The following is a 16162-nucleotide window of genomic DNA, read 5'->3' as shown; positions in this document are numbered from 1 at the left end:
GAACATCGCAACGCCGTCAGAAGAAAGGACTCACTTTCATTGATCTATACACAGTATAGATGGCTGTACCGCCGATCACACTGCATCAATAAACACAAAGTCATGTTTAAAAACATAACAGCAACTTTACTTCCAGAGAAATCTCATGCATGATAAAAAGAAAAAAATAATCCTGGGCATTCCCACCTGTACGCGATCCCAGAATTAATCTCGTCTTGTTTAGTGAAGAATCGTAGCGGAATTTAAAGGACCCGCAGAAAGCGATAGAGATATATAGGGCTATTAGTCATTCACGGAACGCCCATAAACACCACAACACACCCACAAAATCTGTTGTTAGTACAAAAAAAAAATTTTTTTTTTTTTTTTGAGAAAAGGGTAGAAAAAAAGTATGGGGACTTTAGTCCAAGTGCTAATTTTAAAATTCAGTTGTCGAGTTTTGGACCATGAAGGAATTGTTTACTAGTCATAATGTGAATATGGTCCTCGTTAAAATGTCTATGGTACATCCTTGTGACTCCAATGCTTATTACCCCATCGCTGCACTGTAATAAAGCTTTAGCACGTTGCAGCTGTTGTGCTGGAATTAATACAAAATATTGGAAATACATCTTATTGTCTTGCAATAAATATTTTTTCGCGGCTTTCAGTGTAGTATTGTCCACTCGATAGGAAAACAGTAGAGTCTACACATTAAAGACTTTGGCTGGCCGTTGTCTCTCAGCTGTAACACATCCCTTTCAAAAGCTAATTTCTTATAAAAAATAGTCTGAATAATCAACCAGAGAAGATTAACACATTAACACACTGTAAGAGTCTCTCTGTAAGTGTATTGTATACTGTATTCATAAAATAGGCTACCTCTGCGACGATAGCCTACTAGTGTCAATAGGGGAGACTGGGGACGGTTGCAACACTTTTTGCATTCCCCTCATTTACTCAGAGACTGTTTGGACTACACCAGCCAAATTTGTATACTATAAACTTACATCTGTCTGCTAATTACCCATAGTACTTGTAGTTAATTATATTTTACATATCCTGCACAATATTAATTTGAACTGAAGAAGTCAGATGTTGCAACCGTCCCCAATTGCAACACATATAAGGGACGGTTGCAACATGTTAAACATATATTAAATTTCAATAATTAACCTTTGCTTTTTCTCTGAACTTGCATAGTACTGTGTAAATCTACAATTATACAATAATATTAAAGTAGATTTTTATTCATATTGAAAATTCTGTATTTTTATGTCACACGGGATTTTTTAAAAATGCATTTATTGTCCAAACATGGATCTGCTTTAAAACAAGTCAAAAAATATTGAATACAAAGTGAATTTAAAGTCACCCCAACAATTCTACCGGCTCTCAGGATAAATCTGCCAGTTACTAGAACAATTATAATATAATTCTTACTAATTAACAATATTTAAACATACATTTATTGTACAATATTGAGAATATCAAATACAACCCAAATAAAGTTGCACAGATATTCCTAAACAGTGGCTAATCACCCCTCATATAAAGTACCCCACATCTATACTGACTAACAGTAGAAATCTGCCAGTTAGCAGAACAATTTTGGGAACTGGCTTCCAGTGAACCTTTCTACAAACAACAAGAACAAAATAATGCAACTCTTTTAGTCAGATTCACAGTCGTGGGTATGGAGTTACCAAGTGCATTGATTGTACAAGCTAGTGTGACAAGTGTGCCTCTTTCTGCTGAGGTAGCTGCACCAACTTGCCTGTCACCACGTCTTGCCACAACCCTGTCGGGAGTTTGAACAGTTGTTATCCCAGTTTCATCCATGTTCCATATGTTTTGTGACTGAAACTTGTGTTTGTTCAAAACCTGGCTTAAATTGTTAAAAAAATTGTAAACATTTGTTTCATTAAAACTGGTTGCCCTCGAAAGGCTTGTAGCTCGAGGACGTCTTATTGAGAGAGTTGGGTGCCGTTTTAAAAAACCATTAAACCAGTCAACACCAGCCATACAGGCCTCATTCCACTGTGAGGGAAAGTTGCACGTATAGTGAGAGGCGAGTTGAAAATGCAAGCCTACGAACCTGAAATAAAATGTTATAAAATGTAAATAGTTTTTATTATCTTTCACTTTTTACCGATATTACCCTAACCCTCTCACCCTCTTACTCTCTTTATACATTTCTGTTAATTTCTCTTACCTCTTTAGGACCTAACCCATAATCTAAGTCTGCTGCCCTTTGTAAATACTGTTTTAGACTCCTCTCTTGGTCTTCTGAGAAGACTCTTCTGATGGTCCAGTACCCTGCACGTGGTAACTTATCTGATCCCTCACTTGCAAGCTTCTCTCTTTTCTTATGGAATCGAAATAAGGTGGTATGACAGATGGAAAAGTCCTTGGCGACTGCCCTGACTGTCCTGCCCTCATTCCTAATTACGTTTGAAGCTTGTTCCAAAATTTCGAGGGGAACCCCTCTGTTAGTAACTCTCTTCCTCACTCTTGGCATACTGGAATAAACAGATTATTTCTATTTTTAAATCCATAAACTACAGTTAAGCTGTATAGCAGAATACTTCGGACTTAAACTGAAAAAAATGTGCTGATTCTGAACTAAAAATGTTAAAAAGTAATGATATGTAGTCTATTTCAATATGGCTGGTTGGCTTGGGGACGGTTGCAACAAGTTGTTGCAACCGTCCCTGACCTGCCAGCCATGACAGAACACCATGTGCTAGCTATTCAAAGAGTCAGGGAAACATGCTAACAATACTTTTTAAAAGTCAACACCACAATGATTTGAACTAGATATGTTTTGATTAATTAAAATAAAAGCTATGGACAGTAAGTCAAAAAAACAACTTGGAAAAAAAATTACTTTCATACCTTTAAAACAGTTATTTTTCAATAAATGCAGCAGCAGATGATGAAACTGTATAGTTTCTCTCTGGTGGAGAGAGGGCCTAACTGAGCATGTACAGTATGAGTATCATCACTCTAGCATGTTTCTAATTGGAGAAATAAGACTTGTTGCAACCGTCCCTTGTTGCAACCGTCCCCAGTCTCCCCTATATACCAGAAGACAGACAGGCAGCACGCAAATCACTTTCTGTGTCCCACGCTTTACGCCGATGCTCAAGCACCAACTTAGTTTTCGAGGCCAACGCGAACGTTAAGTTACGTTTTATTTTTTCTTTTACGGAATTATATAGTTACGTTTTATTATTTCTTTTACCGAATTATATAGTTACGTTTTATTTTATTTCATGCCATACACACATTATTGCAGTGTAAATTTTTGGTCAAGTGCGTTAAGTAACTTCTTTCTTTAATGACTGGAGTGAGTTTGTTTTCAGTTACGGTGACTACTAGCCAGTTAGCTCACGTTATCTTACCGTTAAATAGACACATGTCTACGACCTTAAGATATCAGAAGCGTATTTAAATTCGTGTGAATTAAAGTGATGTAAAAATGTTTATTAAGCTTATTAATAAAACAAAGATGTGTCGTTTCTTTGTGCTTTTACAGATGCACCCCTCCATAAGATGTGAGGCTATTGTGCCACAGCAGTGCACGAATTGTTGCACTTTGTATCATTGTTCACTATGCCCTGCCCTACAGTCTATGAGGTTGGCAAGAATCCAACAGCATTTAGATGGACATTTAAAAAATGCAATCATTTTTGAAGGTAATGCAAGGTGGATTATTACAATATAACTAGGGTGAATGAATAATTAATGTGCAAAAATACACTGAACTCTTGCATGTTAAAGTACAAAAAACCTGGAAACTTTAGCAAGACATGAGAAAAATATTATTTTAAAAATTTGGTAAGAGTCCCCCATGTAACAGAGTCTGTTTTCAGTCTACTTTAAGGCATTGTACAGACATGGAAAAAAATCACTTAAGGTGCTTGTAAATTTACTGGACACAGACCATGATATAGCCCACATAATAGCCACAATAGTCCCATTGTTTAGCATCTGAATGCTTTGTTTCAAGATTAATTTATTTACTGACTTGTTACCTGGGGCGGCACGGTGGCGCAGTGGGTAGCACAGTGGGTAGCGCTGCTGCCTCGCAGTTGGGAGATCTGGGGACCTGGGTTCGATTCCCGGGCCCTCCCTGCGTGGAGTTTGCATGTTCTCCCCGTGTCTACGTGGGTTTCCTCCGGGCGCTCCGGTTTCCTCCCACAGTCCAAAGACATGCAGGTTAGGTGGATTGGCGATTCTAAATTGGCCCTAGTGTGTGCTTGTTACCTTTTACTTGTTCTTATTTCTAACACATAAGAGAATATGTCGTTGCCATCTGCCATGTAGGTCTGAGGGTCACTACCATTGTCCGTTTTGTATGAAGACAATACTTAGAAGAAACAGTATGGAGTGTCATCTAAAAATATGCTCAAAATCTGCATCTGAGCCTTCCCACAGCCTACTTTTTCCAGCACAAGAATCTTTCCACAACCTACCTGTTCCGGCACAAGAACCTTCCCATACCATACCGCTCCCAGTACAAGAGCCCTCCCAAGCTAATGAGCTGGGTCCAGAAACCAGTTCTAAAACAAGAAATACAAGAAAGTGCCCTCATTGCTCATTAGATTTGCTCAAAAAGAATTTGGACACACACATCTTAAGAAAACATACAGACATATCCCAGGATGTAACACTCATGTCTCATCTTTCCAGCATTTGTGTTGATGTATCTAATGGAGTGTCAGTAGTTCAACGAACTGGCCATGGTTTTTCTGTTCCGGTCCATGTACAAAGGAAGACAACAGGCAACATTCAACATGTTAAATGAGAACTGGAGGAATGCTGCCAATTCCACCTTTTGATCGTAAAAAAGATCGTAATGGACGGTAGCATAAATAAAAGTTATGAGATGTAGCCACAAATTATATGAATCCAAATTGGACCCTAAGGTGTGTTTGCCCCATGTACAGAAAAATCCTGTAGGTTTACTTAGCACAAAGAGAGGCCAATCAGAATGCCCCCTCAGTCTCATACAGACTCTTGCCCATAAAAACCACCTATTTGCGATATTCTGTGTTGTCTGAGGGAGTCATGACGCTTATATCAGAATGCAGTGGACATCTGGAAGTACAGAAAATGTGGGATGTCTGCACGTAATCCAAGGTGGTCCAGTTATTTTTTTCCCAGAGAGGCAGTACTGTCCTGAAACCACCACATAGCCAGATAACTGTAACAAAGTGTTATGTTTTGCAGGCACAGGATGAATGTGAGGATGCATCAATACCGCCAGAAGTACAAGTAAATTTTTTTATCAGTTTTTTATATATCAATAATAATTGCATAAAACACATAAATACACCAAATTTTTATTCCTGTCTAAGGTATCTGTCCTTGCACACGCAAAAACAGCCAGTCAGTGGTGCAGTGACAGCCAACACCAATTCATTGGTCTGATCCAGTGTCCCCAGATACCGACTATGACAGAGGAAGATGCTGGGAAGGCTCTGCAGGAGTACGAAGCAATGAATGCAGACGAAGATTCACTAGTTAATAGAGATGATGTTCTGGCTCCATTTTGTTTTGTGTTTAGCCATGTGCAAGACATGCACAGATTTTTAGATGAAATGGTGAATTGCAGGAAGTTCACTATGTACTGCTGCCTCCTTAACTAAATTAATGTTTTTTATTGGTTTGTATTTTGTTGTTGGGGTTTTTTTTTTGAAGGGGGGGGGGGGTCTTATGTATAAATAAATATACAAACATTTGATTACTGATGTGTCCAATGTCCTTTTCCCTCCACCATTTATTAATCACAGTTTGGTAACTCATGACATGTAAAGTATAGTACATATTACAGTTCTGATATATAAGATTATTAACAACACAGAATTGTTCTATTTGTTTTATTTTCATTTTACTCTTTATTCACACGTAAATACTGTATACATTAAATTTAAATGATGTTAGCAAGTTATGATGGTTGCATAATTGTTTTCTCCTTGGGATAACAGCGGGAACACTAAACTAGCACGCTCTAAACATCAGCGCTCTCGCTACGCTACCACGGCCATGCTGCTAGTAATCACAATAACAGGCAAGCATTTACCTTGGTTAACTTGATCTGTTAAAATGGTAAACATGTTAATAAACCAACACAGGCCAGGCAAACAACGTGAATATGCACAAGTTAATATGATTAAGAATATTCCATATCGTTCATAAATGGTAAGACTATAACTAGCAAACGTACCAACTTAGCAATCAGGAAACGACTCCCCTGTTGCACTTCCTATTGTGGCTGAGCGTGCATCTGACGTCAGTGGCTGAGCGTGCATGTGGCTGAGAGTGCACGGTCTGCAGCCAGACCCTTCTCTCTATGTGTGGAAACCACTTGTATCACATGTGAATTGATGGATTCTAACAGAATTCTACTGTGTAGATCAGATTCTACTAGATTAACCAGCCGTAACACTACTTATCATTTGAAGTGTTTTTCAGCTCTTGAAACGCGCCATTGTGAATTCAAGTTACTTTCAACTATAACTCAGGGCCCCGTGAAAATACTGAAGTAAATCTGTCAATCCTCTCCGTGTCCGGGCCGGGTGAGGTTTTCCGTGTTTTGTCAAATTAAGCCGCAGGCTCCACTCCTGGTGGTGCCCTTCCGTCAATTCCTTTAAGTTTCAGCTTTGCAACCCCCCGGAACCCAAATTTTGATATACAATTTGTGCATATTTTAATATGGACACTGAAGGAGACCATCTTGTCATTCTAATCTCAAAGCAGATTGAATGGCCAGGCATCTACATGTGTCCTATTCACTTCTGGCAACATGTCTGCCATCTATCACTGAGCACCAAGCTGTATACCAAGCAACCTGACTGCACACAAACCTTAGGTATCTGTTGTCTGACAGAGTAGCCATAAGTTACCAGATATGAGGAGGATGTTGTAGATGTATGGAGGGACAGACAGATGGGCGGACGGACGAGTGGGCGGACGTCCGTCCGTCCGTCTATATGTCCGTCCGTCTGTATGTCCGTCTGTATGTCCATATGTCCGTCCGTCCGTCTGTATGTCCGTCCGTCTATATGTCTGTCCGTCTGTCTATCCGTCCGTCCGTCTGTCTGTCTGTATGTCCGTCCATTTGTCCGTCTGTCTGTCCGTCCGTCTGTGTGTCCGTCTTTCCGTCCGTATGTGTGTATGTACGTACAGTCAGTCCGTCCGTCTGTCTATCTCTCTGTCTGTATGTCCGTCCGTCTGTCTATCTCTCTGTCTGTATGTCCGTCCGTCTGTCTATCTCTCTGTCTGTATGTCCGTCCATCCGTCTATCCGTCCGTCTGTCTGTCCGTCCGCCCAGGGAGGCTGAGGAGTGTGATCCCTCTGTAGTTGGAACACACCCTCCGATCCCCCTTCTTAAAGAGGGGGACCACCACCCCGATTTACCAATCCAGAGGCACTGTCCCTGATGTCCATGCGATGTTGCAGAGGCGTATCAACCAAGACAGCCCTACAACATCCAGAGCCTTGAGGAACTCTGGGTGTATCTCATCCACCCCCGGGGCCCTGCCACCAAGGAGTTTTCTGACCACCTCAGTGACCTCAGTCCCAGATTTGGGGGATCCCACCTCTGAGTCCCCAGGCTCTGCTTCCTCATTAGAAGGCATGTTAATGGGATTGAGAGGTCTTCAAAGTACTCCCCCCACCGACCCACAACGTCCCAAGTCGAGGTCAGCAACGCACCATCCCCACCATATACAGTGTTGACACTGCACTGCTTCCCCTTCCTGAGACGCCGGATGGTGGATCAGAATCTCCTCAAAGCCATCCGAAAGTCGTTCTCCATGGCCTCCCCAAACTTCTCCCACGCCCGACTTTTTGCCAAGCCAACTCACCACCAGGTGGTGATCAGTTGACAGCTCCGCCCTTCCCTTCACCCGAGTGTCCAAGACATGTGGACGCAAGTCCGATGACGGACGGACGGACGGACGAACGGACATACAGATGGACGGACGGACAGACGGACATACAGACAGACCATGTGTCTTTCCGTCCATATGTCTGTCTGTCTGTCTGTCTGTCTGTCCGTCTGTCCATCTGTCTATCCGTCCGTCTCTCTATCTGTCTGTCCGTCCATCCGTGCGTCCGTCTGTCTGTATGTCTGTCCGTCCGTGTGTCCGTCTTTCCGTCCGTATGTGTGTATGTACGTACGTACGTATGTGTGTATGTACGTACAGTCAGTCCGTCCGTCCGTCCGTCTGTATGTCCATATGTCCGTCCGTCTGTCTATCTCTCTGTCTGTATGTCCGTCCGTCTGTCTGCCCGTCCGCCCAGGGAGGCTGAGGAGTGTGTACGGTGTCTGTCTAGTGGAGGAGACACTGCCAGATACGCCCCAAATTCAAACGGAAAGCAACTCAGTTTTGAAAATCAAATGTTATTCTTCTCCAGAGTTTTCATTGGACAGACAGAGCATTTCGCGGGGTATGTAGTGCCCACCCCGGCCCCCCCGTGGTCACGCCTCTGACTAGGACCCCTGCAAGAAAGAACGTTTTCACCACCCTATTATCTCCCTTTATCAGTTCAAATTCTGGGACCTAAAGACTAGCACAAGCAACAACACTTAAATGGCCAATCAAATTTAAAACAATAATATGAAAACAAAAAACAAATTAACAATGTTTTCCTTCTCTTTTGGGTATAAGAGTAGTCTTTAGCCTGATCCCCACTCAAGAGTCGTCCTCCTCAAAAAGATAAGCTCCAACAAATAAATTAGGAAGTGTCGAAACATCCGAACGAGAACGAGTACGAGTATTGAATGTGCTGCTAATTAGCTACCATCCTTGCCTCAGTACAAGTTTAAACATAACAATGGAGGACACAACCTTTGGTGCTACGATGTCCAAGCTACACGCTGTGTGACAACAACATTTCATCTTCCAAACTCTCCCACTGAGACACTCTGCTTGCCGAATGCTTGTGTCTCAACAGAAGTCTCACCTCTTGTCTGTTGGCTTTGCTCGGTCCTCTCATGAGTCTTATAATAGAAAGGGGGTAGGAATATACCTGTATTTAATCGAATGAACATTTACTGTCTAATTTTATCCTACTTTACACCATCATGAGCGAGGGCTTATGATTTATTTGTCATCTCTGGTGTTATACTGTATATTCTCTCTCGGTTCAGTTATCCAAGTCTGTATAAAACTTGATTGATTGAGATGTAACCTTATCTACAATTAACACATAGCTCAATAAAAAGAATCTTAATATTCAAACACATGCCTCGCCCATCACTGGTTAGCTTTTCTGACACTTGTGCAGGTCGCTTTATGCTGATATACTGTATTACTGTTTTAATAGAATATAATAGAAACAAATAACAACGTGAAGAACACTTTGCACGGAGGAATAAGAAACATTCGTGGGGCAAAACTTGATAACATCTTCGAAGTACTCCCGCCCCCGACCCACAACGTACTGAGTCGAGGTCAGCAGCGCACCATCCCCACCATATTCAGTGTAGACACTGCACTGCAGACTGACCGACGGGTGGACGGACGAGCAGGCGGAGTGAACGTGACCTCAGATGCAGTTAAGCTGGGACTTCACGAGGCGTTTTCCGTTGGCGTAACAGCATCTGAAAGTGCGGCGGTGGATCTCAATCCCTCTTTCCTTCCATCCATTATCTACGGCCGGAGCAGCCATCGTTTAGTAAACTAATCCTACTTTATTAGGTTCTTTTTATTATTATTATCATTATCTTCAACTTTGTGACGCAGCCTTAGCTTTAGTGTCATCGTAAGTTGCCATCTGTGGCTCGGAGTCTCGAGAGTTTGTGACATCACTCATCCTCAGCCGTGAACGTCTACCTCAGGGTGGCTGCAGGACGCTTCACGACTTCTTCTCATCTTCTGACAAGTTCAAATCCCGGTGCGCCTTTCAGTATGTAGGTAGGACGCTTGGTAAAATACGGGCACAAAACTCATAGACGAGATACAGGGGATGAGAGAAATCAAGCAGTGTGCCCCCTAGTGGTGGGACAGGTAGAGTGTGAGGTCACAGGTTAAACCCTGATGTAGAAGTGCCCTCTGCCCGCCACGTCCACCTCAATCCAGTTACACGTCGTCACTTTCAGATGACTGGCACATCATGGAGTCCCAGCTCTGAGACATTAAGGAGGCCCCCACATGACTCCCAGGTGGCCACAGACCAAGCGAGCACCGTGAATTCAGACTCCTGAAGATGGACGGGACATCAGCGTTGGGCAGACAGCTGAGGTGCTGAGGGGCTCCATTAATACCTGGAAAAGAAAAGTGCAGGAACCCCAAGTAAGAGCCGAGAAAGAAGGGCAAAGCAGGTGGGCAGCAGGCCTGGCAGGGCACACCAGGAATCCTCAACTGTCCAAAAGTCCTGAGACGTGACATTTTGAGCAGGATGCCAGGTTGGGCCCCCGAGAGAGCCCACCAGAGGGTTTAAGTCTTCTCGCTTTGAGGTTACCTGGGTGTTGTTGCCCTCTCCACTGCTTTACCCGTTCTGGTAAGTACCCCAGGACCGGGCACAATGGAGTCAATAAAAGCAGCACTCGTCTGCCCAGCTGCACCTCCCGCCTGCACCAGTAGTTTGGCATGTCAGCCACAGTGACCTACATAAGCCATGAGACTGATGGCCATCTAAGGTGGCATTGGCTGGTCACTCTGCTGTGGTCACACTGCTCTCACATGGTGAGTGTGGCTGCTTGATCAGGTGCCACTCTCCATGCGTCTGTCCTTGTCTTGACTGGATGTTCAGATGAGGCCTGAGTCTCCATGGTGGGTGTCACTCCTGGGCTCCACATTCACTTCACTTTATTCTTCATTTATACTTCATGCCAGCATGCTGCACATGGCAGAAATCCAACAAAGAATGAAGACAGGTGACTATGTGACATGTGACCAGTAATCAACAAATTTGTCACAGTACAAAGAGAGACCAATGAGAGTCCTGAGTGACCGGCAGCAGGCTGGCAGCTCCACTCACAGCTTAGAAATCAGTGGGCAGCAAAGGTCAGCGGCACTTAAGGGAGGATGGGTGTGATCAGCTGACTGGAGCCAGAGGGCATGGCTACGGCTGGCAGGAGCTGGGCGAGGTAAACAGACACTGACCTGATTTGGGCATTTTGTTTTCCTTCCTGCAAGTCCAACTGCCCACCCCAGGATGACGTCCTGGCAAAGCCACTGATGTAATGTGTAGTCACGGTCAGCTGACAAGGGGATGCTTATTTGATTGGCTACTTCATGAGAAAGGGGGCTGTCCCAGGGGAGTAAAATGACTGAACGCGATGTGTGGCACTCGAGGCTCACCTGAAGGGGACATCTGGGCATCGAGGAGCCCACCAGAAGGCCCTGCTGTTGGCCTACAGCAGTGAAAGGGGCAGTCAGAGGACGCCGTGTCCATGTCTTAATGTCACTGCAGAGGGAGGCGATGGCTTTGTGGCCCCGCCCAATGATCCTGCTTTTGTGTTTTCTCTTTGTCTTGCTCTTTTTCCACACTCCCTTCTTTGTCCCCATTTGTTCACTTCTTTGTCATTTTGTCACCAGAGCCTCCTGTTTCTGGTCCCCTGATTGCCGCAGTGCCACACAGTGCCACGCTGAGCCGTTTCTTGTTCGGCTCCCTCCTGGTTCTCGTTTTGGCTTCTGTAGCTTTAATTGTTACTGGCTTCCTGTTCGTTATTTTATTTGGTATTTGGTGTGCTGGTTTTCGAGCCTCATGCTTTGTCCTTAAATGTTTGTATTTTGAGTTTTGTTACTTCAGCATATTGTTTTCAGTTCATGTTTAGTTTTCAGTTTCTCTGCTGATTAGCTACGCTTCAGTATTACACCTGTGATGGTCTGTCGCCCTGTCCAGCCTCGCTGCCCGGACAGGCTCCAGCCCCCCATGACCCTGCGCAGGACACAGTAGGTCCAGAAGATGGGCAGATGGATGGATGGCCATCAGGTGTTCATCATTGTGCTGATTTGCACCAGGATTTCTGGAATTCCCTAACTTTTTGCGGGTGTAGGCCTTGAGGCCTACTTGGTGTAGTTGGGTCTTCTTTGCACTTTGGGTTGCGATACTTAAAAACAAAAAACTGCGCCCCCTGGTGAATGTATCTAAATATGAGCGACAAAGGGAGGTCCATAGCCAGACCGAGGGAAGAAATGGAATTATGGGAAGAGGAAAGCAAAATTCTGATCCCAGAATCCAGCTGTCCCAAGTCGTCCACTATTGGGGTCCGAAGTGGGGTCATTCAGATTCTCAAAGATGAATTTGTTAAATTAAACAGCAAATCACATGTGCGAGGACACCTAGTGGAAGTCAAGGGGAAATGCATTTAAAATGCAGAACCTCTTCACAACAGATTTGTGTAAAAAAGCCACATGGAGTCATGGAGTTGAAATGACAAATTTTGAAAAGTACCTGGAGGACACATCAGGCCAAATGGGCACAATGGACTGCGGGGGCTCCTCTCGTCTGCCAGGCTTCTTGTGGGCCCTCGTGAGTGGAGCCACCATACCTCAATGAAATCAGGCAGAATAAGACAAAGGACGGACTCCAGGATTCAAAGCCAGGAAGGACAACCCGACTGAAATGACAGTCACATCAAGTGTCACCGCAGGACGCTGTGATGAGAAGGAGGATGGGACAGGCGTAGTGACAGCCAATCACAATCACTGAGAGTACAGAATGGGTGCAGTGACAGCCAATAAGACAATTAGTTCAATTCATTAAAGCCAATGTGAAGAGCGGCAGGGTAGGTATGGCGGGCTTACATTGTGCCAAAGTACCGGCGAGCCGTCAGGTGTGCTTTACATGAATTGGGCCTCCCCACAGTTGGGGGCTCTCTGCCTCCTACAGGACGTGGATTTCAGGAGGCCTGGAGAGTCGGCCTTCGTGTTGTCAGTAGGGCATGGGGCGCGGCTGCTCTATTTGCCAAGAGAGGGTGCCTGCGTAGTGGACTGTCCTGGTCTGGCACAGGCCACGGTGTACTTTAGCCATGTGTGGTAAGCCGAAAGGGGCTGGAGTCGGCCTGGCACTGTTCATTACGCATCACTAATCTGTCACCCCAGTATCAGCATGCCGATGCTCAAAGTGCGATTCTTGCTGCCATGTTTGAATGAACTGTGGTGGCCAAGTCGATGAGCTGGACAATGAAGGATCACAACTGCCAGGTCAGCCACTTTAGTTCTGTGGTGGTAGAAGCAGGCCTGAGACACCCATGTCAGACCAAGCAACCTGACATACAGATTTGGAGTCTAACACCTAAAGCTGTCTTAGTGACAATTTATGGCCCCCCAGGTGCCCACCTCCAAACAGCAGATGCCTGGGTTGGGTTACATTTCTCCAACCCCTGTACCACACAGACCACCACAGGTGAGGAATGAGAACACACTAAAAACTACTCACCTTCTTTAAGGCCTTCACTCCAAGAGACTTCTTCTCCAGGCCGATATAGAGTCTTCCTAACTTCAGCCACATCGAGGCCACATTTAGAGAGTATGCTGGGTAATGCTTACTGAAAACAAAAAAAGGCAAAATGGCATCTTAATGTCAATCCAAGAGACTTCCTTGAGAATGGGAAAGGTGCTATATAAATAAAATGTATTGCTATTATTATTTGCATTATTTCTGGAGCATAGCCTGCAATGCTCATCTAGCACAGAACTACCATGACATTCTCTTTTTACTATAACGTTAACAGTCAAAAAGACTACTGGGACCTCACATAATGTCACAGTGAGACAATTTAATTCATTACACTTCAAAAGTCTTAAAAGGTGGCACGGTGGCGCAGTGGGTAGCGCTGCTGCCTCGCAGTTGGGAGATCTGGGGACCTGGGTTCACTTCCCGGGTCCTCCCTGCGTGGAGTTTGCATGTTCTCCCCGTGTCTGCGTGGGTTTCCTCCGGGCACTCCGGTTTCCTCCCACAGTCCAAAGACATGCAGGTTAGGTGGATTGGCGATTCTAAATTGGCCCTAGTGTGTGCTTGGTGTGTGGGTGTGTTTGTGTGTGTCCTGCGGTGGGTTGGCACCCTGCCCGGGATTGGCTCCCTGCCTTGTGCCCTGTGTTGGCTGGGATTGGCTCCAGCAGACCCCTGTGTTCGGATTCAGCGGGTTGGAAAATGGATGGATGGAAGATTCTTAAAATGAAAGAAATACTAAATGAATTAATTCAAACCAGCAGATCAGACCTAAATGGAAGGCACTTGGATTAATCCAGTTCTCTTCAACTGGGCAAAGAGCCCCTCGGGTGCTGAGTGATCAGTCAGTTTGGGATAGTGCAACCTTCCGGAAAAGTGTGGAGGAGCCAAGGCCTGGGACACTGGGAGCCAACCTGATGTCACGTATACAGGAGCGACACTTACTGCTAAGAAGCTGTCCTGTCCACAGAGTGCCTGACACTTCTCATTTGCCTCTCTACGATATTTAAGGTCTTTGTAACCTGAAGGTGGCTGGTCGAGGAGCCACAAAGTGAATTCTCAGGGTGAACTGGAGGATTATAGACCTCCCATACCTGTAACGTTTGATGATCTTCTCCCCGTATCGCATCGCTCCTTCCCAGTCCTGCATGTACAGACAGACTCCCATCGCTTGGTACATCATATGCAACATATAGACATTGCTGTCCTCAAACACGGCGCCCATCTTGTCCAGGCTGAGTTCGCAGATTTCCAGAAGCTCACTAGGAGGTTCATCGGAGTAAAGGAGCATAGGAATATGGTAAAGATGTCATCAGGCACTACATTTAACTAAATTAACCCCAAAAAGAAACCACACAAAGAGAGATGTTAATAAAAAGGATACCTTTTAAAACAATAAAATTAACTTCAAACTGTACAGCAGGTGTAATAAAAGGCAGATCATGAAAATGAATTTGAAACGTTAACCGCAATACACTTGAATGCACAAGATACGGTAGACTAGGAGTGGCCGATTGGCAATTGGGATGATGTTGATGTTGTTATGCTGGCAAAAGGCCTCCTTGCATTTCACAAAAGCCAGTCAGTAACTTTCATGGTACACCAAGGCCTGCCAGGATGTAGTGCCTGTGATATGAATGTCACGTTAGCAGCATTTGAACTAGAAACATGTTGGGTAAATGAGTGACGAAAGATCAGAGGAAGACACAGAGACGCCTCACATTCTGAACCTTCAACTGTAGATGGCTCAGCTCTGTTCACAAGGAGGTTGCCTGGTTGTCACATTAAACAAGAACAACAATTTACAAAATATGTCAAAGGTCAATGTTGGTTAAAGAGAGTTCAACAACCCATCTTTTTCCTTATCTTCGTGTTGATCACCGGAAAGAATATGAAAAATATAAAAGGCTTTGCAAGTCGTCGCAGCACATGAAGAACCACAAATTGACCATACAAGAACCTTGCACAGGGCACAATGAAATCTTTAAAGGAGACACAAGATAAGCAACTGGTGACAGGACATCACAAACACCGTCCTTCAAAAGACACGGTATACTGTCACAAGTGCAAGTCTGGAGAGTCTCTCAAGGGAAATTCTTGGAGAGGGTATAAGGGGAGTTGCACCAGTTCTACCTCAACATTTCTGTTTTCGTCCTCCAGCAGCTAAAGTCCTGCCCAACACCAAGTCACATCACGTCTGATCCCACTAAGCTCCACACATTCTGGTCTTCTAGATATAAAGATGCCCAGGTCTTGGTCATTTGACCAGCACACTCCTGAACTGCAGGGACTCTGAATTGTGAAGACGGAACATCCTTGGATTCGTCAAGTTTATTTCAGTCTTGAACAACCGTGCATTTAAATTGGAATTTTGCAAGCTGGGGACACACCACTCTTTAGGCCATTGTGTTTCCGTACGCGCACGACGTACGTACGCACACACGCATGCACGCATACGAACACACATACACACATACGTATGTACGTACACACATACACATGTACGTACACACTGTGAAGGACAGCCGGGTCCCATGACCGGCAGGGACGCCCCTACTGCATCTGTTCCGGGGGAGCCTCCATGGACAGCTCAATACCTCCCCCGGGACGCTTGGTGGCTAGTGATGGGTCGTTCTTGAACGATTCGTTCATTTTGAACGAATCTTTAATGTGATTCGGGAAGAACGAGTCGTCTCGTGGGAGTGATTCGTTCAGTTGCATATGCTCATTTGCGCAACTTCATAAGCTTAACCAACACAGTCTGAGC

The 16162-nt window shown here is 44.6% G+C and overlaps 2 protein-coding genes across 2 annotated transcripts in view; one reads left to right on the top strand and one right to left on the bottom strand.

Moving 5' to 3' along the window:
- Positions 1–16162, top strand: part of LOC114663811 (carboxy-terminal kinesin 2-like) — a 247931-nt gene that overhangs the window by 66954 nt on the left and 164815 nt on the right. The gene's annotated exons all lie outside the window — the stretch shown is intronic.
- Positions 13335–14701, bottom strand: LOC127526000 (N-lysine methyltransferase SMYD2-B-like). Its single transcript, XM_051919726.1, has 2 exons — positions 14490–14701; positions 13335–13492 (listed from the first exon to the last, which is right to left on the bottom strand). The coding sequence occupies exons 1-2, from the start codon at positions 14684–14686 to the stop codon at positions 13369–13371; spliced, it is 321 nt and encodes a 106-aa protein (XP_051775686.1). The 5' UTR covers positions 14687–14701; the 3' UTR covers positions 13335–13368.

The sequence above is a fragment of the Erpetoichthys calabaricus genome, chromosome 16 (assembly GCF_900747795.2).
Source record: "Erpetoichthys calabaricus chromosome 16, fErpCal1.3, whole genome shotgun sequence".
NCBI classification, from domain to species: Eukaryota; Metazoa; Chordata; class Cladistia; order Polypteriformes; family Polypteridae; genus Erpetoichthys; species Erpetoichthys calabaricus.
Note: the sequence above shows the minus strand (reverse complement) of the source record. Positions and strands in the feature narration are given on the sequence as shown.

Bases quoted from the DNA above. Each gene is read 5' to 3' on its own strand.
- LOC127526000 (XM_051919726.1), bottom strand. From the start codon at position 14,686: ATGCTCCTTTACTCCGATGAACCTCCTAGTGAGCTTCTGGAAATCTGC. The intron at 13,493-14,489 runs GTATGGGAGGTC...TTTTGTTTTCAG, and splicing joins AAGATCATCAAACGTTACAG to TAAGCATTACCCAGCATACT.